This window comes from Oryzias melastigma, linkage group LG15 (genome assembly GCF_002922805.2).
Source record: "Oryzias melastigma strain HK-1 linkage group LG15, ASM292280v2, whole genome shotgun sequence".
Taxonomy (NCBI): domain Eukaryota; kingdom Metazoa; phylum Chordata; class Actinopteri; order Beloniformes; family Adrianichthyidae; genus Oryzias; species Oryzias melastigma.
The window spans coordinates 22,554,823-22,582,262 of record NC_050526.1 but is presented as its reverse complement, the minus strand read 5'-3'; the positions used below and the strand labels follow the sequence as shown (position 1 = coordinate 22,582,262).

General features: G+C 35.9%; 2 protein-coding genes across 4 annotated transcripts in view; both read left to right on the top strand.

The window, feature by feature from the left end:
- LOC112161545 (canalicular multispecific organic anion transporter 1) overlaps positions 1–11,417 on the top strand; it is a 36,820-nt gene extending 25,403 nt beyond the window's left edge. For all 3 annotated transcript variants that reach the window (XM_024296749.2, XM_024296750.2, XM_036215385.1), the window contains 10 exons: positions 1,846–2,000; positions 2,208–2,363; positions 5,359–5,558; positions 5,767–5,893; positions 5,978–6,079; positions 6,247–6,390; positions 8,164–8,322; positions 8,403–8,569; positions 8,885–9,079; positions 11,110–11,417. In XM_024296749.2, coding sequence (XP_024152517.1) covers positions 1,846–2,000; positions 2,208–2,363; positions 5,359–5,558; positions 5,767–5,893; positions 5,978–6,079; positions 6,247–6,390; positions 8,164–8,322; positions 8,403–8,569; positions 8,885–9,079; positions 11,110–11,239 — 1,535 coding nt within the window. In that variant the 3' untranslated portion in view covers positions 11,240–11,417. The remainder of the gene's footprint in view (positions 1–1,845; positions 2,001–2,207; positions 2,364–5,358; positions 5,559–5,766; positions 5,894–5,977; positions 6,080–6,246; positions 6,391–8,163; positions 8,323–8,402; positions 8,570–8,884; positions 9,080–11,109) is intronic.
- Positions 11,418–12,929: 1,512 nt separating this feature from the next.
- LOC112161448 (pyrokinin-1 receptor) lies at positions 12,930–21,285 on the top strand. The gene is made up of 7 exons (XM_024296547.2): positions 12,930–13,103; positions 13,894–14,064; positions 14,153–14,249; positions 14,330–14,535; positions 14,977–15,198; positions 15,275–15,452; positions 18,879–21,285. Exons 2-7 carry the CDS (start codon positions 13,915–13,917, stop codon positions 19,160–19,162), a joined length of 1,137 nt encoding a protein of 378 aa, XP_024152315.1. The 5' UTR covers positions 12,930–13,103; positions 13,894–13,914; the 3' UTR covers positions 19,163–21,285.
- Positions 21,286–27,440: the final 6,155 nt, after the last annotated feature.

The window sequence follows — 27,440 nt, the reverse complement described above, 5'->3', positions numbered from 1 at the left end:
ACTATTTCAGCTATTTAAAAATCAGGTCTTCCTTTACAAAACACTTTTTTAAAAATTGTATTTATACTCGTAATTTTTGTGTTTTTGTCTCCAACTGTAAACATTGAAAACTATTTTTAAAAACATTTTAGAGCTGTTTTTCAATGACAAGCATCATTTTGGATCTGTCTCCCAAAGGAGCTTTCTGTCTTAATGGTGTTGAGTGTCCTTCGATGTATTTCTGAATCAGGATTTGGTAGGAGATGCAAAGCAGAAGACAGAAGTTGTTTTTTTACCGCAGTCACTAACTCTCTGAATGCTGTCAGTTTATGAATATTTTGACAGCCTTTAAGAAAAAAAAACCACAGTTGAAGCCATAAACATTAGGTGCTGTGAGACATAATGATGAAATTCTTTAGCTTTCTTAGTCTAAAGAAAACAAAGTGTTTCAAAAGTTAAAAAGAATTTTTTTCCTTTGCATTTGAAACCCAACTTGAACTCTAAATCTTAAAAGAAAATTGTATTCTATCAGACTCACTATAATGTAATCTTTATCGTTTAATTGGTGCACTTAGTTTAAAATATTGTAGAACTTTTATTATTTTCGATGCCAACAATATTTAATTATTAACCATTAACAGTAAATTAACTTACAGAAAAAACACAACTATATAGAAAAAAGCAAAAGGAAGAAGAAAAAGAAATGAATTCATTCTAAAAGTTTGTAAAATTATAAACATATTCAAAAAGAAGTTATACCTGGCGCATGACACACAATGCTAAGAAACAAAAGCTAAGATGTAAATCTGTCTGCTGATTTCAAAGATTTCACAAACGCTGAGGTATAATTAACAAAATGAAGCATCTGAGATGATAAACACCAAACCAGGTGTGAACAATTAAGAAGTCAACCAAATTCTCAAGTGTGCAGAGCGGACTCAAAAAAAAAAACCTCAAAATGTCAAAATAAATCAAATATAATTGAGAAAGACGAAAAGATTGATCCTCACAATAGTAGCAACTTTCCTGAAAGTGGAGAGAAATTATGTTTTCATTTATAATCTGATAAAGGAAAACGTTTTTTAAATACTTGATGCTTAAGCATGTTTATTAAAATACATATCCTCTATAAAGTTAGAAATCTCCAATCATCCATTTTCAAAGAATTCCCAGCGGTCTTTTAATTATGATTATGCCGTTTTTGTCAAAATAAAAAAAAAAAAAAACAAAGTTATTTTCTAGGAGAAAGTTTCTGCGGGAGTTCACTTTAAATTTGACTCTGAGTTGTGGACCGAACTGTTGACACAAAGCAACCCCACCCTCCCTTCCCATCACCCTTAACTAAGCTATCTGTTTACAGCCTAACATTACCAGTTGAGCAAACAATATTGGTGCTATTTAACTGAACAGTTCTGAGCAAGATGTCCAAGAAAATGTATATATAACAAGCAGCTTTTGTTATCTGCACCTGATTCACAGTGAAATGATAAAAAATCTGACTCAGAAATGCAAATTTGAGCCTAATTTTCTTGATGAATGTCACAAAAAAATGTTAATTAAGCCAAACGCACAACATTCATTGGAGAGGATCTTTGTTTATGTTAAATCATGTTTCCTAGCATTTAATGCTTTGCTGTGACATTGTTTGTAAGATTCAATGTATTTCAGATAATAGTACACTTGAAATCGATCTAAATTTAAGTTTGATTAGAATTTTATTCAACATCATATTTCTTTAAAAAAATAAATAAATAAAAAACTTCTGAGATTCTTTTTTGTCTTGATCTTATATGTGAGATAACAGCAGCTCAGTCTGACCTGTTGTCAAGGTATGCTTTCTTTCTGAAAAATCTGTTTTTCTTGCAGGTTTTCTTGTGTTTCTTGGCACACTCCTCCTCGCTAATGCTTCCGTTAATGCGTCTCGCATCCTTCATTCACGGCTGCTAAATAACATGCTGCGAGTTCCTATGATTTTCTTTGACACCACGCCTGTTGGAAGGGTGGTCAACCGCTTTGCAAAGGTAGGACGGCTTTGTTCACTTGTGTACTAATTCAGTATAAGCGGATTTTGCTGCTCAGGGTGATTAGTGTTTGTTATCAAAACAGTGAAGACTGATTAGTTCGTCCTTCATAGAATAAGTTTCAGATAAATCCTAAATGAGGTGTTAATTATTGTATCTGCTGGAATACATTTGATGTTTACTAACTTCTTCTACGTGTTCGTTAAGGACATTTTCACAATAGACGAAGCCATTCCTCAGTCCTTCCGCTCTTGGCTCTTGTGTCTGCTGGGTGTTCTGGGGACCCTGTTTGTCATCTGCCTGGCCACTCCTTTCTTCACCATCATCATTCTTCCGCTAGCTGTGATCTACTTCTTTGTACAGGTAAGCTAAGGATGATATGGAAGAAAGAAAACTCCTAAGAACCCATTTTTCCTTCAAAATAAAATTCCATCCACCCTTTTTCTCAATCTGGGGTCACAGGGCTGTCAGAGTCTAACCAGGCTATACTGTTGGGTGAAGGCGGGATAATTTAGAATAATCAATCAAAATGTGAAGCATGTTTTTGGACTGTTGGAGGAAGCCGGAGTGCTCCCACGCAGAAACGTCTCAGCCGGGATTTGTACCAGAGCTTAAATGCTGTGAGGCAGAGCGCTAACCACCACGCACCTATGCAGCCCACTACCATTATTAAACTGTTGTAAATCTGCATTTCACTGAGCAAAGTGCAAAAAACATCCCTAATATGGTGAAACTAAGGCAGAAAACTTCCCCCTACACTTACATTTAGCCCTCCAAACGGAGAGTTATGGAAAAATAGTGTCTTCAAATTTGAAAACCACTCCCACTCGATGACGTCATCAATAGTTGCTGGTAAGTTGCATTATTGCGTAGCTGCTAGCGCTTGGAAATACATAACATCAATTTTATAACTTCAAAAAGGTCAGGCTGGAACAAAAGGTCATTACTTACATTTAAATGTAACCTTGTGCATCAGAGCACACCCACGTGAAGAAACGTGTTTCTTTTCCTTGACGCAGAACACTGCATCCCTCTGCAGTGAGGGCCGGCACTTAAAAAAACTATTTTGGACACCCCTACTCCTTCAAGTGCCCCAACAAATGGAGGGGTAGGGAGAATCCATGGGGGAAGAATTCCAATTTGGCCTAAAAATGTGTATTTATTTTTTTCTTTGAAAGACAAATATTTTTTAAACTTAATCAAACAGAACATTTCAGGGTAATGGCAACAGATTGAGCTTTGCTGGATGGAGACAAAAAGCTCTTACAAATGCTGAATAAATGTCCTGAACATGAGCCTTAAATAAATGAATTTATGGAATGCCAGTTATTTATTATTTCACAGAAAATAGCAGGCATTGGGGACACTGGAATAAAATAGGAAATTCAAAATTTTAATGTTTTAAATGTGTTTAGAGCTCAAAGAGAACAGGTGGGTGGCTGTTCAGCCAAAAAATACATTAAAATAAACTTTCATACCTGCTCTGCCCAGCGAGATACAATCCTGATGCTTTCATCCATGGCTGCATTTAATGACTTTTCTATAAACATTGAATCTATTTAGAAAATGTGAGCTCCTCTAATGAATCTTCTCGAGGCCATTTTTTTTTTTCTTCAAGAGAGAGAAAACAACTCACCAGGATGTGTGAAAGCTCAACCGCAGAAATGTTCAAAGTATTTTTGTCCTGGTACCTTGCCGCCTTTACTCACTAATGAGTGTTTAAACATATAAATGTAAAAAATCCCTGTATTGCAAAACACATTAGTTCATCATTTAGAAAGGACTAATGTTTCAGTTGCACTCAGAAAATGTGATCATCAACTATTATTTTGATTCTTTCTTTAGAAACTTAAGTGTTTGCACATTTTGTAGTGATGCATTTAGGGGATGAAGCTATAATGAGCCACACTTTTAGGCTGACCATATCTCCATTAATTCAATCTGTCAACTAAAAATTCTCATGTATAATGTCTTGAAAAGTAAAGATTAGTTTACTCTCAAATAGGGGCTCTCTTTTGGCTTTCTTCTTTTAAGATCAAATATTTGTCCTTTTATTTCTGGTGATAGTGGAGTGTCATGTTCACATTTTATTCTAGGATACGGATGTGGCATTCATTATATTTAGAGACATAATTATAAACTTAAAAAAAACACAATTTTGAAAAAAAGATTCTTCAATCTACAACTCGAAACCAGCTTTGGTGTTTGTGTAGAATAATAACCAAGTCACCCTATGCAGAACCAACAAATCCACTTTTTATCAAACTAAAACTAATGAAATTTGCTGACATGGTTGACTTCAAAATAATTCAGTTCATGTTCAAAGTTAAAAATAACCAGTTACCAGCAAGTATCCAAAGATTCTTTCAGTTGAGAGAAAATAAATATACTTTGAGAGGCACACACATTTACGTCAAACCACCTGTGAGAACTAACGTTAAACTCCACTGCATCTCCACAAGAGGGGTGCAGTTATGGAATAACTGTAGGGACGACATCAAAAATTGTCAAACCATATATAAATTAAAAGCATTAATTAAGGGAGATACAATTAATAAATATGGAGTAGCAAATAATATATTTTGATGGTTATATGTATATATGTGTATTAGTGAACCTATTAATGTACATAATTGTTATTTTTGCTGGGTTTTTTTGTTTTGTTTTGTTTTTTTCCTTCTTTTCATGAATGAGATTTATTTTGTTTTTTTTTGTTGTTTGTAAGTATAATTACTGAGACCATACTATTTATAATATTGTACATTGTAGATACTATTAGTTTGCATTGAAGGGGCTTGGACTCGAAAAGCTTATAGCTTCATCCAAAGCCCATTTCGAACAACGAACATAATTTGAGTTTTTGTGGAGAAAATGGTATTATTTCTTTTTTAATATTGTTTGTTTGTCTTTTGTTTTTTTCTTGTTTGGATTATTTAGTCTTTCTTGTTCGAAATAAAATAAAAAAAAAAAAAAAAAAAAAAATAGACAACCTGACAAAGGTGACAGGATCTGGCAGTGAACAGCTAATATTATGAGCTTAAATAGACGGAGGACAAACCCCTCAAACTCAGAGAGCTGTGGATGAATGTTTATCAAAACCTGGCGTGACTCAGACTGGAGAACGGGAAAAAAAAGCCTTAAAAACTGAATGTATTGAAGCAAAAACAAAACACGGCTTAGAGAGATTAAAGAAAACGATACTAAAGAGGCACTAATCCTCACACGCCGTGTCCCAACATTTCTCTATTTACGGTTGAATGAAAGGGTTGTTATTATGTTCTCCAGTCATCAGGAAATCTATAAGAACTTTATACAAAAACAGTTTTATTGATTCCTGTCTGTCTTTGTCTTTATCTAGCGCTTCTACGTGGCCACTTCAAGGCAGCTGCGCCGCCTGGACTCGGTGTCCCGCTCCCCCATATACTCTCACTTTGGGGAGACCGTGTCGGGACTGTCAGTGATCAGAGCTTACAAGCATCAAGACAGATTTCTCAAACACAATGAGGTGACCATTGATGAAAACCTCAAAAGTGTTTACCCATGGATTGTCTCCAACAGGTAAGATTATTAACCCTGTAAAGCCCACTATGTCAAAGAATTGACACTTTTTTTTAAATTAAAATGTATTTCTTTGGTGAAATCCACAAAAAATTAAATATAATTTAAAAAAATACCTTATATATGAGTTATTATTATGAGTTTTTTCACTCTGTAAATGGCAGCATCCTTTGATTTGTGTTCATTTCTGTTATTGTTTGCTCCACAGATGGCTCGCCATCCGCTTAGAGTTCCTGGGAAATCTGGTGGTGTTTTTCTCTGCTCTCTTTGCTGTTATTTCCAAGGGTTCTATTGACAGTGGCCTGGTTGGTTTGGCCATATCATACGCCCTTAATGTGAGTCTCTGTCATCACATTTACTGCAGATGTTGATGATATCTGTTGATGATGAAAGTACTCATGCCTTCTGGGGTCTTACAGGTGACCCAGACCCTCAACTGGCTGGTGAGGATGAGCTCAGAGCTGGAGACCAATATTGTAGCTGTGGAGAGAGTCAGCGAATACACAGAAATCGAAAATGAGGTGTGTCCTCTTGTCTCTCTCAGAATCCCCATCAGAATGTGTCTTTTGAAGTGTTTATATGTTTTTCTTGGCTTGGAATGACTTAACTTTATGTGACATACACATATTAAAGAGATGGAATTAAGAATTGCAGTCTTACATTTATCTTGTGCTTCACTTTTTGACAGGCTAAATGGATAACTGACAATCGGCCTCCAGAGAACTGGCCAGATGAAGGAAAGCTGCAGTTTATAGACTATAAGGTCCGGTACAGACCTGGATTAGACCTGGTCCTGCATGGAATCACTTGTAACATAGCCAGCTCTGAGAAGGTATGTTTACTAATATTATTTGGTTAGCATTTATGTCTCCTCTGTCTAAATAAAGATGTGCTTAAGTCAGAATAGCATCTCTGTTGTTGCACTTACAGTTTTTAGTGATTAGAGATGAGAAATTAAAGCCAGGTATGTTTTGTTGGAGTTATCAAAATGTGCTTGAAAATGACAATTTACGTGACTTCTAATAATTCCAGCTGATTACAGTGATAAAAGTTCTTCAAATGCCAAGTTAAGTGGAGTAAATGTCAAGGATTAAAGCCTTAAGATCAAAGCCAGTATTGGGATTTCATATTTTTCCTCTCCTTTCATCAGTGAAGTAAAAACAAGTGTTTTTTGTTCAGACTGCAGCAAACACAAAAAATACAAACTTGACGTCCAGACAAACATTTGTCTCTCATTTCATTTGTAATGAATTTGAAAATAGTTTATTAATACATTTATGATTATTGGTAAATTCAAATTTTGCAGCTAATTTAAGAAAATTAACAGTTGTAACAGTGTTTAGCAGCAGCTTTTCTGTATATCAGTGTAATCTATATTGCTTTAAATAGCACAGCCTGTAACACTAAGTAAAATTAGTGCTGTTATGTGATTATTTTTTTATGCAATTCATTAATTATAACCTGTAATCAATTAATCTAAATAATATGTTTTTAATATAACCAAATAATTGCTATGAAAGGCCATGTGGCTCGGTAAAAGATCAAAATACAACTCAAAAGTGGCTTCATGAAGGTTTTTAATACACCAGACTTCCAACTTTTACTTTTACATTACCAAGGGGGATATTTTCAACCTTAAACAATGCAGAAGAAGCAAACAAAAACAAAACATCAAGTCCAGAGTCCTTCAATTTAACACAGTAGGAACCCTTTTCTGAGCAATCAAAGTATTGCCCTTCGAGGTGTCCATCATCAGAAATGAATAGATTTTGTTCAGATTTTTGCGCTCTCAGTTCTCCATCGTCCATTAATTTATAACTTACAGTATAGAAATAGTTATTGATTAAAAATGGAAAAAGTGCTAATATGTAATTAATTGTCATTAATAAGATAATTTGACACCACTAAAGAAAATCCTATATGTAAAGTAGAAATTGCTGTCAAACAAACCACACAAGGGTTAAACTTTCAAGCATTAAAAGTAAAAAAAAAATTAAAAAAATCTAACGGCTTGTATTGTGGTGTCTTGATAGTGATCAGAATTGTCCAAAATGAAAACAGCAACCAGCCACACCGATCATCTGTACCTCTTTATGGACCCCTCTGTCTTGTACCTTTCATCTTTCATCCCCTTTCACCTATCTCTCCTTCGCTCTGCTGTCTATTCATTTTATTTGCTGTGCAATTGAGTCGAGTCTCCCATTAACTTCTGCTTTGAGTTTTTCCACTGATGAATGTCTAAGCTTCTGCAATTCTGGGGTTTAAGATGTGTGGTTTCACATGCCGCAGCACAAGAAAATAAAAAAAAGATATCTTTTCAAAGTATCTTCAGTAAAATTAGATATAATTATAGCTTTTGTAAAATACTCTGCTCTCCAGAGGATGGTTATTTCTGTCAAGGATAACATTAATGCAGTTACTAAAGACCCAAAAGCTTTCACCAGCTCAGTATGTGCTCCTGTCACAACAAAATTCAACTAATTATTGCATTAATGGATTATGTTATGAATATAAAACACACGGTGCTTTGTATTTATAGCAAGTCAAGGAAGCTTTTAAAAAGTTTTCTCAAACAATTATTCTGTTTTGTACTTTTTTCATGCAGATTGGTATCGTGGGGCGCACAGGAGCTGGTAAATCAAGTCTGACCAACTGCTTGTTTCGAATTATCGAAGCAGCAGATGGAAGAATCCTCATCGATGATGTAGATATCTCCACAATTGGACTGCATGACCTCAGAAACAGGCTCACAATCATCCCACAGGTATAACACTAATGATCAGATTTATGAGTGTAAGTCCGTTCTTCTCTTGAGTTCTGATGTGTTCAATTTCATGAATTCAGGATCCAGTTTTATTCTCTGGAACGCTGAGAATGAACTTGGATCCGTTTGACAAATTCAGCGATGAGGAGCTTTGGAAGGCGCTGGAACTCTCCCATCTGAAGGACTATGTCGCAGGACTGCAGGAAGGATTACAGCATGAAGTTGCTGAAGGAGGAGAGAACCTGAGGTGAGAAATGAAACTCATGAAAGGGCTTTACTCCAACAGTACAGTCAGTATCATGACCCACAGACTATTATCTGTCAAGTGAAAGAAAAAACAGTCATCAGACATATAAATTATAGTCCATCTTTTTGATATGTCACCATATACCTGTTAAAAAGTAATGAAATGTCAAAGCATACAAACTTTCCAAAATAACCATTCAAAATGTTTCTATTGATTCATTCCATTTTGAATTAAGATAAAAACCAGGATCTGTCTGGGGGGAGACATGCATCACATCCGTTTAAAAGGAACTTTTACCTATCCGTGTCTTCCCAGTGTCGGGCAGAGGCAGCTGCTGTGTCTGGCTCGAGCGCTGCTCAGAAAGTCTCGCATTTTAATCCTGGACGAGGCCACTGCAGCTGTTGACCTCGAGACCGACGACCTGATACAGAACACCATCCGCAAAGAGTTTGCACACTGCACTGTCCTCACCATCGCTCATCGGCTGCACAGCATCATGGACAGCTCCAGGTGAGTCGATCAATAAACCCCTCCCAGGGATTTTATTGGATGTCAAAACATTTGACTTAATCCTTTAAACCCTAAACATCTGTGCACTTCTCTGCCTGCTCTTAGCTTGAAAGAAATTTTAAGAAAGTTCTCTTGTTGCTGAGAACATTGATTAACAGCAGCTGATGGTTATTTATAAATATTAGTAAAATCTTAAGCTAGGACGTCTGAAATCCTGCCTAGTGGCTTAGTTTGTTTGTCAGTTGGGGCACAGCTTATCCTGGAACAGAAGGGGAGAGGAGCTAATTGCCACATGGGGTCTAGATAGTGACAAAATTGAAAGAGCAGCATGCTCCAAAATTATTGTCCACATTAATGTCAGAATACATTATTTTCAGTTTATTCTCCTCAGCTGAAAAGGGTTATAGGATTAAGGTTGCTCAGTATGTTAGCCCCTCCCTGTGATGAACAGATCTGATCACATTTTTAATTTTCAGACCTCGAGTGTCAAGCAGCAGGGTGGCATGACGCAGAGTCAGGTTTCATGTTCAGGTGCTGCAGCACCTTTGAGGTTCAGGCTAGCCTCTGTGCATAGAATTCAACATGAAAAAGATCTACTTCAAAGTCCTCTGTGGCCTCGGCGCGGTGCGAAACAGCATGACCAATCAGGAGACAGATGACACTGCAAGACAGTGTGTTAGATGACTTTTTTCCCTGTAAATGTCATGTAGTGCAATGTAAAATTATTTATTCTGGCCTTTTTTTCATATGTCTCTGGTCAGATTATGAAACCAATTTAAATAGTAGAATAACCACTAAAGATATTTATTTATTTTTAATTGTAATTTTATTTTTTTAAGGAAAAACTGTAAAACCACTGAAAATAACATTAACAGGTTTTAGGCAAAACATTGTTTTTGGAAAAAACCTAGTTTCTTTGGATTATTAGAAATTCACCTCATTAATGTGTTTGAGACCGCAGAGCAACCCCACCCCCCTTTCCTGTCACCCTGATGTTTATACACTCTCCCGCTAGCTTATAACCCCTAACACAAACCTCAAGCTGACATTACCGGTGCTGCAAAAATGGCGACCAGTCTTGGAACGATCCAGCCATACGATTTTGAGTCAGATACCAACTCAGATGAGGAAGGGAGCTTGTGTCCTGCTTATTGTAGCTTCTACTTCACAACAAGCTACGTCATTTTTTTATTTACTCCTGACTCACAATGCTTTGAAAAAGGGAATGCTCAGACATTTTAATGTCAAGTTTCTTTACATACCATAATGTCCTCCATCATGAGAAAAATGCCACAAAAACACAATTTTCCGCAGAGTGAGTCTATGACTTCAGGAAACCAGACAGAGGTTTTTTTGGAGTGGTTCACACAAAATCCAAATTTGATTTGAATTGAAGCTGAAGCATGAACTGAAACAAGCTGGAAAAACCAATAAGTCCATTTTGAAGAGAAAATTGAGAAACAAAATGTCTCCAACACATTTGGGGCAGTTGCTTATCAAGGGGGCTCAACCAGTTATTTGTTTTGGCTGACTTCTTCACAGATGATTGCAACACTTTCTTTTCCTTTTTACATAAAAAAGATAGATTTAAAGCAACTATTTCAACCAAATTGAGTTACATTTATGTATTTATTCTTATTTGTTTGGTGATTTGAAATGAAATGGTTGAGTGTGAGAAATATGAGTTTAGAGATGAAAAAGAGAAAAATACTCTTTCAAAAAAATGTCATGCTCAGAAAATTGCACCAGTATCGTCTCAAGCAGCTCAAAGAACAGGAAGCATTTATTTTTTTATAAAAAATGTTATAAAATTGATTTGCTTCCTCAAATAAACTAAAGCGTATTGTAGCCGTCCTTTGGTTTCCTGTAGTTTTCTTCTTCCTTTCAAAGTTGTACTAATAAACATGTTGGACAATACAAATGTACAAATCAATATATTTTTTTTAATTTTAGCAGTAGTAATGATTGTGTCCAGCCAGCAGGAAGTCTGTTCAGCAGATGGTTATTTTTAACCTGTGTTCTCTCCACAGAGTGATGGTCCTTGATGCTGGTAAAATTGTTGAATTTGACTCACCAAGCAACCTTCTTGAGAATCGGGGCTATTTCTACTCCATGGCAAAGGATGCTGGGATAGCACAGGAAGAATTCTCAGCTCTGTAATTTTGTTCTCCTGCATTTTCTCTCCTGAAGATGATTTGATCGCTTAAATGTGTTTTTGTTTCATGTTCAGAATATCAACATTGTGATAATATGTATGTATATAAGAAGAAACATTTAGAAATGTAACTGTACATGTAAATAAGTTTTATGAGAATAAAGTATTCTTTTTGAAATAAGATGCAGTCTCTCGTTTAAACCATGTTTACTCACAATCATGTTGTCTTTATCACAATGAATCCAGCAAAATGTGTTTTTTTTAAGGAAAAATCAGCACATTTGCTATTTACTTATAGGTCAACAACAAAATTAAGCCCTGGAACTACAAAACCACAGTTCAATTTCTGACATTTAAAACGATCGATGCTAAAATCCTGATGGAGGAACTTGAACTTAAAGACGGCACTCCATTGTTGAAGCAAACCTCTCTGACCAGCAATCTTAATAATGGGTTCAGTTATCTGGATGTGCTCAAACATTTTTAAAGCCTCTGTCATACCTTTCTTTTTATCCTTGATCTCCTAAAGCTGCACTTATTAACTCCATCCAATAACAAGCAGCTTGAATTATACAATATTAAAAAAAAAAAAAAACTACACACCACCCTCTGATTTTCCCTTTATTGGAAAAATATTTAAAAATCTATGTGCGGTATTCGAGAATTCCCAAATACTTAAAAACTTTAGGGATGTAATGATAAATAGACTTAACCCTTGTGCTTTATTTAAAAGTGAAGTAATCTGGATCTCACATATTTTTTTTCCAAATATTTTTTTATCTTCACTGGTGTCCGTGGCAGCCATAAACCATGTCCACCTTTGTAATGGGATGGATCACACATCAATATAAGAGCGATGTCACCTGGACCCCATAAGAGAGCACAGAGGTTAATTGATAAATCGGTGAAGTTTGTGTGATGCAACCAGATCAATCTGTCTGAGGCAAGTTGTTAATTGGATCAAACTATACCATCATAAGATCATTTCAAAATAAAATAAATCAACTGTCATACTATAACATAAAAGTACCATCACAGCGGACACCATTACTGTCCAATGTGTAGAAACTGAATTTTGTAGTCAGGTGATCATACAGTGTGGTGTAATGTTCTACCAAATCTCAGTTTGTATCATTTGTTTGTGCACACACTTGATTATCTAGTAATACATACAAGGAATCTGGAAAAGGTCACCTGCACTGTTCAGTTCCAGGTATTTGTCTCTGAGTCAAACTGGTTGAATTTTAGCTAAAGATGTCCTGGATTGATTTTAGATTATGGAATTGGATTGTTCAAAATAACCCAATATCAAGTATTAATTGTGGAATGGAATTGATTTGATAATAAATCAATACTAATAACAAATTATTGTAATTTATTATTTTTCATGTTGGTGAATTAATTGGGACAAGCAAGGCTATTTAGATATTCTATTTAGATAGCTCTTTTCTTGATGTACTCACGAGGAAGAATGCAAATATATGTGATTATTTTGGAACTGTCCAATTTCACTAATATCAATCAGAAGGAATAACCTGTCAGAGAGGACACTTCTGGTAATTCAAGACTCAGTTTATTGCTTTCTATTTTTTTAATGTGCCTCTCTTGAAATTTTAGTGCAGCATTTACTCCGTGCTCACGCTGTCAACATCACATAAAATTATTGTTAATTTCATGCATTTAGATGAGCTTTTCTCCAGGCTGTCTTTAGCTCAGGCGGCTGTATGCGGGGTGAGAGAGGGTTGTGCAAGAAGCTGGAATCGGAGGGGAGGAAGAGAGAGCAGAGGCAAGGAGAGAGACGACCGAAGCTGCTGTTTTGCCTGAGAGGAGAGCTGCTCTTCGTCGCACATTTTTTTCCCCCCCTGAAAGGTGAGTCTACCTGTTGCTCATTCGAAATATATTCAAATTTTTTTCTTATTTTATTTAAACTGTTTTGACACTAAAAGAAAAAAAACCTTAAAATTAGCTGTTCTCACAAAGTCACACATTTAATTGTTTTTTTTTTCTTTTTTAATTGTTTAATCTGAACAAAAAGAAAGTCAGTTTGATGATATATGGATTTTTGGACAAATTGTGTCAAAAATGTTTTCCCTGCAATCATTTTTATGTATCCTTCAGGTGCGTGTCTTTTTTTTCTCCTCACATCATGGGAAAAATATGTGCCAGAATTGTAATATATACCTTAAATACACATAAATTTAAAGAAAATTTCTTGTCTTGGATATAAAAAATGTTTATGTTGTCGGTTAATCTTCTCGTCAAGATTTATGTAATAAAATGACAACTAGAATTAATGATGTAGAAGAGGATTAACTGATTTTGAAGGGGCTGCTGGTCTGTTCTGCCTCTCATATGTCAGCTTATCCCCAGAGGCCAGCTGCTTATGAGAATGTTGGACATATTTACACAATCCACCTGCTTCATTCTTTTCACTCAAGCTCCTGATTTTGATCAATTTAAATGTACTTAATTGTGTGAACAGCTTGTGTCTGTCAGTGCAAATAAAAAACAATTCAGATCAATTACATGTAATAAAAACATGTTTTTTGGATGACAAACACTGTTTGTTGTTTGAAACGAACACTCAAATTTGCTTAATATCTTCTCAATCTTGCATAATTTTCTTCTGTGTGCTCTTTCATCATCCAAATCTCCCCAGCTTTCATCTGGCGGCCTCGCCATGAACATCTCAGACCAGATCCCATTCCTCTTCAGCTGCAACGTGAGTCCAAGTGTGACGCCAAAGCTGGACATTGGCGTCACCAAAAGTGAGCCGCTGACCATCGCCGTTCCCATGACCATCTTCTACAGCATCATCTTCATATTTGGGGTACGAGAATTGATTCCAGCGCGCGTACAGATGACCGAACTAACCAGTGAAGCCCCACTAAACATGTTCTCCCACATATGTTCTTCAGGTGTGTTTTAATGGCGTGAGCATTCTGACTCTACTCATGGATGCTCATATGAGAGTCAGCACCATCCGTTTATACCTGCTCAGTCTGGTTATATCAGGTAGATAAAAACAGCTTAATATTTGCATTTTTATGATTGCCTCAGTTACTATTTTCTCAATATATTTCCTTAAATCTCAGATGTTCTGCAGCTGTTGACCATCCCAGTAACTTTATACCGCTATTACTGGGAGAGCTACCCATGGCGTCTTGGCCAAGCTGTGTGCAAAGTCTACTTCATGGTCCGCCAAATGTACTGCGCCACCACCAGCTGGGTCATCGTGATCTTCACGACTGAACGCTACGCAGCAATTTGCCACACCATGTGGTCTGTCTCCAGCTTAAAGGTTAAGCACTTGTCTGACTAAACGCTATCATTTATTTTCCCCACCTACAATCCACCAGACCACTTCTTTGACTTCTGCAACTACATGTTACTGACACTGTTAAATGATATGTGAAGTTGGGCCCGTCACCCATAGTTACAGAAGATTGTTTTTATGTATTTGCACAACGTTCCTGCAAAATAAAATGTCAAATCTGCTCATATAAAGCTGTGATAATCTGTAAGCGCGTTTAATACATTTTCATGCTGTTTAAAACATGCAAAGGAAGAAAATTAGCTATTACTATAATTTGAAAGCAGAGGGTAAATAATCGAATTTACCTGCTTGATATATGTTTCAGATTGAAACGTAAAGAAACTGGGATGGAATTTTCAAAGAAAAATGTATGCAAACACTTTCAAATAACTGCCCTCTCTTTTCCTGTGCTTTTCGTCTCTGAAGAAGTCTCGAGTGCCCTGCCTTCTAATTGTTTGGATTGTTTCCCTGGTATCGGCCGTGCCCTTCGCTCTCGTCTATGATCAGGCATGGGCTTGCATTCTGGACTACACTGCAACCAGGCCAGAAGATGCTTTTAAAGTCTCCACTATGTGCGAAATGACTGAGCCTGACCCTGCGCACATGTACAAAGGGATCATCCTTCTGAGAGCGGCCTTCTTCTTTCTGGTTAGATAAGTGCTGTTTGACAAAATCTCCTTACCTGCATCACTCACAGACACTCAAAATGCATTTTTCACTGCAGGTGCCTCTGGTCTCCATCTTTACGCTTTATATGCTCATCCTGCTTTACCTAAAGAGGAATAGTCGGCAGAGGAGGAACATGGGAATCATGAGGCAGGATGTGGAGGGAAGGCGAGATGTCCAATGCCACCAGAATGGAAAGCTGCTCTTAAATGAGAAAAGAGCACTCATACTCATGGGTGAGTATAGAAAATCTAGAAATGGAAGTGCAAAATCCAACTCTCTTGAATTATAGCTATAGGCGGTTTCTCATATTATGCACTACATAAAAAGGTCACCTCAGAGCACAATCCCCACCAATACTCCCACTGAAGTCAATTTAGAGTCATCAGCCACCCTGATTGACCAAAACCCTGAATCCCTTGAAAAATCCACACAGAAAATCAGTCAGAAAGCTGTGAAAATCACCCAGCTGGGATTCTAACTTTGTACCATCTCGCTGTGAGGCAAACGTACTAATGACTGCTCTGCTGAGCAGCCACAGTGCTTACGTGTAGCTCTTTTATAAATCTCAGTCACCATCAAATTCGAGGCGGTCCTCGACCCTGCGTTCCGCTCCTATTTTTAAGCCCTGCAGAGATGCAGACCTTCGTGCTTCCGTGCAAAATTGCTATGTTGCACCAAAGAACCCATACAGGTGGATGATTAGCAAGGAAACGCCACTTCAACAAATGGAAAACAAAGACCCCCTTTCTGTAAAACAACAGAAGTTTTTGAGTTTTTCCAGTAGGTCTCCGAAATCACACAAACACACAACCAAATGGAAAAGAATTTGAAAAAAGTGGGACCCTGGAGAGATAAAGATGTGGCTGTTTTACAAATGACAGGCAGAAGAAGCACAGCAACTCCCACAGAAAGACTAGAAACCTTTTTCACAAAACACAAATTCTTTGTTTCCTTTGAAAGAAGCAGCAACCTTTACACATTGAATACTTAGTTGTTTGTTCCATAATCTTTAAAAAAAAAAAAAAAAACAAATACAATGATTGGCCTTTCCTTCTTTTTATGGAACTGCTTTGTTTCCATAAAGTTATTTTACTCTTTTTTTCTTCTACAAAGGATGACGAATAAATATGAACTTTTAATTAGCTCATAGCTGATGTAGAAGAAATGCTGGCGCCACTGACATTCATCATTAGCATGTCTGGCCCTGAGGATTCAGCTGTGAAAGCGAACAGGATGTTGTGATTGGTTGTCTCTGAGGAAAAGAGATTTTCTACCTCTTGTTTTGCCATTACGTTTGTATGGATGGAGCTTTCAAATTTCTCCGCCACATGAAAAGTTCTGGTCAAGGAAAGGGCTGCATGGCTCAATAAGATTTCTATAAAAGAGGGTGATAAAAACAGGATTTTTATTTATCAATAATCCTCCAAAATGTTCAAAAGCAGACATTTTGAATGATTTAATTTAATATTTTTCATTAATAAAAAAATATTTTAAAAAATACATTTTTGCATTTTCATCTCCTGTCAGTGTATTCTCCAAACTATTTAAGATCATTGCATAAATTTAAAGAACTTCTTATGGATGCATAACGGGGATCCTTTGTGCCAAGGTGGTTGTTGCCAAGGTTCTTTACCTCACTGGGGCGGACTGAGTCCAGCATTGCAGCCTCACAGCTGTGGAGTGGACCTTCTTGCTGTCTCAATCTGGGTTGGGGTTGGCAGACTTGGTAGTTTGGGGGTCCCTGGCGAGAAACTAAAATGGGGACCCCTGCATCAGTTGTATTCATATTTAGATTTTTTTTTTTTAATCCTTACCGAGATTAAAACGGCAAATAACTTCTTCATTCGTTCACTAGTAGACAGAATCATTGATGAGATTTTAAAAACCGAAATTATTTTAAAACTGGCGTGCAGCAGACCTAACAACCTGTGCAGAATTTCAACAAAAAGTACACAAAATATGGTAATTTAGAGGATAAAAATTACTCAATTAGGATCAAATTGATAGATTGCATTTACAGAACAGGTTAGTGATTCATTAATGTTATTATTAGAAGGCTATGCATCTCATTAGGACATTTTAGTGTGATGGCAGGTGAGGCATTGGCTCCCCCAACCGCACATCAATGGTTAAAACGTGTTTCAGTAAAGAACTAAAAATCACAGAACTAATCCCAAACCCTCCTCTATTTTATCCACTTGCCTAAAGCAATTTTGCTCACAAAGCTGAAATCAAAACCACTAAATCTGGGAAACCTGAAGTCTCTGCTTGCTATTTTGCTGTTGACTGGAATATTCTTTTACTGCAGAGAGATGAGGGGGTGAAACACTTTAACATTATCAGTCTTGTGCTATTTCAGTGATTTTTTTTTTTTATGATAGTTAAATAATGATGGGTGTAAAATGTATTTTTGACACTTTTATTAGATGTTAGGCTCCAGGCCCCGGGCTGTTACTGACTCCAGGTAGGCTCCAACTTTTGCCTAATATTAAGTCCTCCTCTGGTTAGCGCTATGATGATGTTCCTGCAGGTTAGTTGGCTATTACTATAAATACATTCCCAATATACTCTCTCCTCACACCTCAGCAAAGCCACACATTTCTTTTATAATTACGGCCCAGTTATCAAATACATTCCCAATATACTCTCTCCTCACACCTCAGCAAAGCCACACATGTCTTTTATAATTACAGCCCTGTTATCATGTCTGTATTTATTGGTTGTGTCTGAATTCCTTCACTACACACTGTTCAGTGCACTAAATAGTATGTTCACAATTTTGTAGATTTGTCCAAATCTACAAGATGTATTGTGATTGAACAATTTTTCAAAAACGTATGTCATCTTCAGAACGCAGTCAGTTCATAAATAGTTATGGTAAAATGTTCACAAATAGAGCTGTACAATACTAGAAAAACTTGTGATGAGCGATATTAGTGATTAATATTGCAATGACGATAGGACTTGCGATACATCACCATGTAACAAAACAACTTATGCATAATTGTCATTTCAGTGCATCAGTTTTATTTAAATACATTTAACATAACCTAAATTTTACTCCAGATAACCTAAGTCTAAAAAGGAGACGAGTTTCTAACATAAAAGAGCTCTATCCGATTGGTCAAATGTGAGAAGGGCTTAATTTAATTTATTAAAAACATAAACCTTACATAAGATTCTTTTTGCTTGTGTAAAATTTAAGGTAACCATTTATTGCAATCTGAGCTGTCTTTTCAATACTTATATTTTTAAATTTTAACTTTGGCAGCTACCTTTTTATTTTAAGTTTTTTTTTTTTTTTTTCTTTTTTAAGTTTTGGCTGCTCAACGCATGAAAAGTGTTTTTTTTTTTTTTTTGTATAACTAAAGTTTGATTTGATTAGATATTAAGGTTTTTCGGAGTATTTATTTCTATTTTGGTTATGATAATTGTTTCACTCATCTTGTATGTTAATTCTATTGTTAATAGATTTGCTTCAGAGCAGTTCCTAGTCCAACTTTTGCACTTATATTCTCCCCTGTCTCATGATCTTAGCCTTTGAACCAGAGGTCAAAGCAGTAAAGCCAATGATTTATATGGAGTTTCCTCTATGACTAATGGTCATTTTCTTGGTGAACTTTCTCAAATGTTCTGCTCTTTCTGTGTTTTCTTTGTAGGTGCTGTTGTGGTTGCTTTCTTTGTGCTCAACTTTCCTGACATTGCGTCTTCGCTGATGCAGGTCTACGTGGTCGTGTGGTCGGACACGGTGCTCTCGGTCTACACCGTCCTCAAATCCTACCTGTCCCTTCCACTGTGGTACATTAACGGCGCTTTAGACCCCGTACTCTTCTGCATTTCCTCCCATGCCTTTCGGAGGGCGTGCTTGAGAACACTGAGCAGACTCAGACCTCGTTTTCCCAGCCTTGGTACTTCTAGGAGTACCAAGGCTAGTGTCGGTTGAGAACATGAAGTTCTAGTGATGATGTCAACAACATCCAGAGAGGCTGATTTATTATTATACAGAATAAGCAAAGAAAAAAAAGGGGGGGGGCACAAAAAAGTCATTTGCAACATTGAATTTATTCTTTCATGCATTTGAAAAAAAAAGTATTTTCATATCATGGTGTTAATGTAGGAGTGATTCTCAGTCTAAAACTGACTAAATTATTTTTTTTAATCTGTGTTGCTTTTGATTGTTTGTGCTGGTTAAATTCCTCAGTAATGTAAATTATTTTAAAGTTCTTTAAGGTGTTTTTCTGTAGCTGGTGTCAACAAATGAATGTCGAAATGTCCAAGTGAATGTGAAAATGACGTTACTTTAACTTTAAAAAGCGCTAGATAGAGACCACCTTCACAGGTTTCAGCTTAAAATAATGTGTATGACCTTAAAAAAGCGACCTTGTTATTGTTATTTGTAACTATTGTACATATGTATTTTGCAGTATCGTAAAGGAGGAATCAAATTTAAGTTATTCTATTTCTCTTGCAGTTCTAAGTTTACCATCCATTAGAATTGGAGTATACTGCCTCATTTCTTGAGTTTTTTTAACTGCATTTCTGCAGTCACAAGAGTGTTCATTCATGTGCAACACAGACGACGTTTCTAATCTGATTAAGAAAACATAAAAAGATGGATTCCTTTAAAGATTAAACAGCTATGAAACCACCAACAATCTGCACAAAGTGTATCATTACTAATTTAGCAAAAACTGACTTGGAAAAGGACGACAAAGGGAATATAATTAACTACAAAGTGCAAAACAAAAAATACACACCTCTAAGTATCTTTGAGTATGTCTGAATGATTGGCATCAGAAGCAGAGTGGTCTGTTTTTTTAAAAAGAAAGTTGGGTCATTGGATGTCTGCAGGATCGTGCTCCACATGTTTTATGTGAAAGTGGTGACGACTTTCTTTGTGTGTGGGAGCAGCCTGCTAAAGAAGGACTGATGTTCTTGGAAGGAACTCACTGGATGGATCAGAGACTGGCATACAAACCCCTGCTGTAATGAGCAAAATGCAACCCCACCCCCTTACAAATCACTGAGTAAACAGAGGAGCAGTCGGGGCAAAAGTTCCTGCCACCGAGATGCAGGATGAAGACACTCCAGATGCCTTGGTACCATCAGCCATTAGATTGTACAACTCCACTGTTAAGGTCATACACGGTCATGTTTACGCTCTCTGTATTTACATGTTTTTTTTTTTTAAATACATGCATGTTATTAACTAGTTATATTTCTTTTTAACTTGCTTACGTGCGCTATGCATGCATGTCCTCATTAGTTTTTGCCAGATACATGAATTTCCTTCTGGAATTAATAAAGTTTTTCTATTTTTCATCTTTTTCCATGCAAATCACTGTAGTCCAACAGCTGTAAGAAAAGAGAGAGCTTATTGAAATTAAAAAGGCAACCACAAACTCCAACAATGTAATTAAACCCCCCAAAAAAAGTCAGTCGTCTATTAGAATTTGATGTACTAATGCAATAGAGTGGGATAGAAAGCATCCAAATTCATCAAATTGAAGTTTTTAAAATATTCAAAATACAGAGCCCATCATTGTTATTGAAGAGCCGTCTTGCATCTTCTACAATTGAAATATTGAAAGCTGGATGTCAGCCTGCAGTTCATGGTTGTACTTGAGCAGCATTTTGTGCGAGAGTGAAACCTGAAGAGTTGTGACTCCCAGAGCTTAATATATTTATTCTGGTATTTAAATAAACATATCAGGTGAGAGATTTGCTTTTTTTTTGGCTACAGAAAAATCTATAAGCTCACTAAATTGGCAACAGAGCTAAAAAATAAATAAGATGACAGAAAATATTCTGCAGAACTCAAAGGTTACTCATTGAACATCTTAACAGTGCCACCATGTGGTTCTTTTCTTAACCTCATCATGGAGCAAAGTTGTTGATGAAGGAAAATAGTGCATTGTGGATTTTTTTTACAGTACTATCAAATACTGACTTTAGCCTCATGACCAATAACTTTGACTGTACTTCTTCCTCCTTTGAGCTTCACTATTTCCGATTTTTAGTTCACTCCAATCCTCTTTAGTTTAAATAAATTACAAAAATAAAAAATATAGTGAAATATTGTAAACAAACACTTTTTGTACTTTATTTTGAAGGATTTTCAAGTTATTCCCAAGCTCTCAAAGGCTCCGCCGCCTCCTAAAGTCTAACAACAGAGCGGTAGAAACCTGGAATAAAAGAAAATTCAAACGGAGACTTTCAAGACAAGTCAGTTTTCTTCTTTCGTGAGATAACCACCCATGACTTTGAAAGAGTCAAACGTCTTCCAGATACTTCCAAGAGACACTGTGTGATTGCTTCTTGGAGATGTGGCGTAGTCCAAGTCAGTGGACCAAACAGCAGATCCCATTGAGGAGTTTCAGCTTTTATGTTCAGTGAAAGGTGGATTCATCTTTCTTTATTCTTCTGTGACTGAGACAGAGAGAGAAAAAAAACAGCAATTTGGGGAAAAAGCTGTAAATAAGACGCCCTTGTGCTGTCAGTACCTTACAAAACCTTTTAACAGAAAGCTTTAAAGGTTTTTTTTCCTTCATCTTTTTGTTGTTGGTAGATCCATTTTATTGCCAAATAAATTATTTCCTTCTAAGGGTTTGTCATGTGTATCGGACATAACGAAACAAAGGCGTTCTGATTAAATCTTTTATTAGGACACTGTTATTTGAGCATTACCACAAGGATAAGCATCCTAATTATTTACACATGAGAAAAAATCTACATGTCATCCTCTGTCAATTTTGGGTTATTACATATTTTGAATAAATGTTATTAAACTGCAGCACAGTTGGGTAGCAACACATAAAAAGTTACTCAAAATGGGTCATTTGAGAAGATTGTAACTGTCCAAAAAATCCTAAAATGTTAATTTTCAAAGCAATACTTTTAAGCAAACTGTACAATCAATTCAACAACAAAAATGTGTTGCAGCACAAATACATTTTGAACTGAAATCAAAGAAGAGCTCGAGTCACGCTTATCTTACTTTCAATTTCTTGAATCTTTTAAATATAAGTGTGTGGTTGCTACATGAAAAGGGGATAAATTACAATAAAGGACTTCTCTGTCTTTAATGATATGCAAAAGCTCTGGTTAATATTTTGAGATAGCTCATGTAGTGAAGGGAAACTCTCTGGCAAACACCCAAAATAATTTAAGCCTTTAAAAAAATCTAATTAGGCTGATTGCTGTCTACTGTTGTTTGTCTTTTTTTATTCATTATCTTTCTTCATATCATCATTAGTTTGCTTTGGTTCTTCATATTTTTGTCATAGATTAAATTGAAATTCTGTTCAACTTTGACACACGATTTAGTCAAATTGGAGTAACCTTCATCAGTTGGGCTCTTCATTTTTTTTATTTTTTTTATTTTTTTTACAATTGTCGCATCTAATGAAGTAATTACACTTTAATCAATTGAGTGTGCTCATTTAATTTCTGTTTCAATAGTTTATCTGTTTGCAGCTTTTATGTCAGTTGTTCACCATTTTGTGTTGTTCATGTTTATGGAATTCTTCTTTTAATTTAAGTTAGTTCAATAGATTTGGCATTTACAATTACAATTCTTTGTAATTATCAAATTAAATATGCTTGAAATGTTATTTTATTTTTCAATTAGGAAAAGATGTGGTTGCAGAGATGTCGTGTTCTGATCCCCTGTTCAGTACTTGCTCTGCCCACCCATGTGTGGAGATAAAGGAGAATTACTTGTGAGTTTGGGAAGGTGTATGACAAAAAATATATAAATAAAAACTAAAAGTTAATTGAATGACTCATAGGCGACTGTGTTCAAAGTCTGACTGCAAGCAAAGTGTACTGAGTCTAAAAAAAGAGGAGGAGGTGTCGAACTGTATGAGTAAACATTTTGTTCAAGTTCCTTCAGGCAAATTAGGAACTGCAGTATTTATGAAGCTATCTCGTGAATGGTTATAGACTGTGAACTGAAAGTATTTAAAACATTTATTTCAATGTTTTTTATGATGTTCTCTATATTCCTAACATCCAACCAGATCGATGTGTATTCTGAGGAAAGGTGGTATTTGAATCAACCTATATATCATTATAGAATTGTTTAAAAAATAGATTGTGATCAATTTTAAATTTAGGCATGTTAGGTTTATTTTCCAATAATGTAAAACAACAACCAAGTTCCATCACAGATGCACGTGATAACACCAAAAAAAAAGATCAAACCATCATTACAAGCAATATGTGGAAAAACTTTGAATTTTTCAAAGATATGAGCAGTGTGGTATTATGTTCTGCCAATGTTCCATTTGTGTTATTTTGATGTGAAAAAACACCTGTGAGGTAAACTTTATGCAGCTAAAATATAAATGAATTTGCCATTAATTATGTTTACCTGTTTGTTTGTACACATATTTAATGTATTCTTCATTATCTTGAAGAAATACAAAGAATCTGGAAACCTTCACTGTTTTGCACTATTTATCTCTCTATTTATCTATTTATCAATATTAACTATGAATCGTATCTTCTAACACAAATTATTATTTGAGTTGTTAAAATGAGCTCCTTCACTTTACTAATTTTTGTCCATATCTACTAAAATCCTTCTTTTTGTTGTTATTATTACTTATTATTAATTATATGTAATTTGGAATTTCATACATGTTTGAATAAAGAATTTTTCAAAGTGTTGTGGGGAAATGAACCATACTCTGCTTCAGGTAGTTTGCATGACTGCTCTGCTGCCATTGCTTTATGAATGTGCATGTGAATGGGTGATTGGGATTGTGACAGTAAACCTCTTTGGGCTCAAAAGGGTGTAGAAAAGGATCATATGCATCAATAAATCTTGAAGCCATTTATCTTTTACTTGTGTGTCATGCAGTTTGGTTCAGTCACTGCTCCCTTCCAGCAGCTGCTTAAGGTAATCACTGAGCGACACCCAGGAGATACCCTTGCTATACAGTCTGCACTCATTCGGTCTCTGTTAGATCATCTCAGCATCTTCTCCATTTAAGTTGATCCTGGTTACCTGTCTGCCTCCATGTCTACTTGTTTAAACTCTGACCATTTTCTGGCCTTGACTTTTGGTTTTGGATCATGGATTGGATTATTGCCTCTTTGAACGGATGTTTGTTGTAACCCCTTGCAATGTTTATTGGATATTGATTCTCCTATTGATTCTCCCACCTACTCAAACCTAAAGTTTAACCATGGTGTGTCAGCAGTCTCCCGCTCTGATGTCAACCTTCTGCTCACTGGATTCATATCTGTCTCAACAAGGATCAACAAGGCGAGAATCTCAACCATTCACCTACCCCTATTCTCTCCCTACCCCTACCTTTAACCCTCCAAAGATATGGAAAAATTTGAATTTGGACATTGCTGCCACTCAATGACGTCATCAATAGTAGCTGGTCAGCTACGTTAGCAGGGAGCTGCTAGCGCTGGGAAATGCATAACAACATTGGCTTTATAACTTAAAAAGATCATGTTAACAAAAAAAGTTGTTTACATTAAAATGAGCGCATCCACGTGAAGAAAAGCGCTTCTCCTACAGTGCGACGCACGTCGGGGGATACAGAACTCAAAGCCCATTCCAAATTCTTCCCTTCCCCTACATCAGGGGTCGACAACCTTTAACAGTAAAGGAGCATTTGGGCTTGTTTTCTACTGATCAAAACCTTGAAGGAGCCGCAGAGTCTTACTGTAGCCTGTAAGAAATTTGGATTTGCCTTCATGGCCACCTTTTTTAAAAAAAATAAATATGAATTATGTATATTTTTTGGTGCGAACAAAAGCAAAAATATGAAAAGAAACTAGCCTTTCTCAAAATAGGATTTTTTTAAATGATTATTTTTACCTTTAGTAGAGGCCAAATTAGCGAAAAAGCTAGCTCGTTGCCTAATTACTAGCTGAACTCCAAATTAGCATAAAATTCCTCAGTAAATTAAATCATCCAAAAATTTTAGCGTGCTGCTAAAATACAAGCTAAGCTATAAATTAGCCTAAAAACTCCAGGAGATAACAAATCAGCCAAAAATGTTACCATGTTGCAAAAATAATAGCAAAACCCCAAATTAGCATAAAAAATTAATTAGAGGCCAAATTGGCCAAAAAAAGCTAGCTGGTTGCTCAATTACTAGCTGAACTCCTAAATGACCTAAAATTCCTCAATAAACTAAATTAGTTAAAAATGTTAATCTGTTGCTAAAATAGAAGCTAAACTCCTGTTGGCCTAAAAGCCCCAGTAGATAACAAATTAGCCAAAAGTGTCAGCATGTTGCTAAAATAATAGCTAATTTCCAAATTTTTGAAAATTACTATTTTATTTTTCTTCAGCCAGAGAGCCACCATCCAGAGATAAAAGAGCCACATGTGGCTCTGGAGCTGAAGGTTACAGACCCCTGCCCTACATTTAGCCCTCCTTTATACCATTTGTCTTGTTCATCGAAAATAATAATAATAATAAATAAGAAAGCTGCAGCACATCCAAAAAAAGAGCTGCTGCCTGGATTTGGACCAGAACCAAGAGAACTAATCACATCCTTCCTGTTCTAAAGTCTTTTACCAGTTAAAATGTGCGCACTTGTTTATGAATTTCTAATTGGTATGGGACTGAAATACATTTTCTGATATATTTATTGTTCACAAGCCCAGCAAGGCTCTAAGTTCTCCATGGAAAAGCACTTTGAATTGCCTCTGTGTATTAAAAGAGCTTTACAAGTCTTACTTTATCAGTGAAAGTTGGGTTTTATAATATGTGTTACATTTCAGTCTTTATTAATCAGCCTTTTCAACTACTTTTAGCTTTCCAACCCTTTATTCAACTCAATTAGTGTATTTTTATTTATTTAAGTTTAAGCGTAATTGCAATCTGGGTCAAGTGTTTTAGCAATATAACAGTCTGTCGATATAAAAAAAAAAAGTTATTCACAGGTATCCATTACATGATGTAGATGAGATTAAATTCAACCTCCATATTCATAAAAAGGATTTCCACTCAATGGCTTCAAATCTATTAGATTCACGCCGACGATCACACGGGGATTGAGGTGAAAACAGACAAGAAGTTCAATCAAAATTGTACCCAGTCAAATGAACAAACTGACAAAGGGTGGTATCTCACTGGGCTGAAAGTACCTGTGAAAATATTTGAAATGCTACAAAAATAGTATAATAGGAAATGTGATTAAAAAAGTATGTCTGTAAAATCCCACACTGTGTTAATGTACCAAAAATGCAGTCCTTTAGGCAAAGTTCTGAGGATGACAATAAAATGCTACATGCAAATCTTTTCATCACAGCAAGAAGGAATCCAATGCAACTTGATGAAAATGATAGGGGAGCTGTTGTTAAGCCGAATGTGACATTGACTTCTCAATAGCCCTGATCACCGGCACTTCAACATCAGAACAGTGCAACAGCTGCAGAAAGCAAAGCAGAAACACCGCTAGGATGGTGTTGAGAAATAACAGAACTGTGGTTTTCCACTTGCAGAATCTTAACAGCCTTATTGATTATACCTGAGGTTCTCAACCAGCTATTATCTAAAAGAGCAGAGAAAAAGTTTGCAGTTTTAGAAATGAAAGCAAAAGATTTCACATGAATCAGCTAACAGAAATGCCCATAGCAGTGTTCTTCCATCACATTAGAAGCGCATAAGTGAGGTTTCCAAATTGATGATTATTTAATAAAAACAACTTATGAAGTGAGATTTTTTTATTTATATTCACTACTCAAAAAAAGAGATTTCAGATCAGCATGAATCTGATTTGAGTCTGAATCTAATCAACAGCTCTTTGGGTGATAGATGTCTCATTGTGGTAAAATCTGCAAACAAAAATGACAGAAACAATTCAATATTTAGATCAATGAGAAAACAAAAGGCTTAAAAATGCATAACATAACATTGTAGAACCAAACCCAACAGATTTTACTTTCAAAATTATAAAAAACAATCCATAAGCCATACTTTTTTACCAGTGTTATTAGCATGAAATGTATTGTGTTAACATTAAATTTCATTGCTGATTATTAATTACATCTTGTAGAGACATTTAAGGTAAGCTTCGCAGATCTAAGGCCAAATCTGTAAGCCTATTCATAGTTTATCACAGAAAAGTAAAGGAAAATCCCAGTTTGTGAGCACAGCTTGATGTCGACTGTGATTACATGACTTGCTGCATGTCTTTGATTGATTGGCCCCTCAAGATGAAAAAAAAGAAGAAAGATTGCAT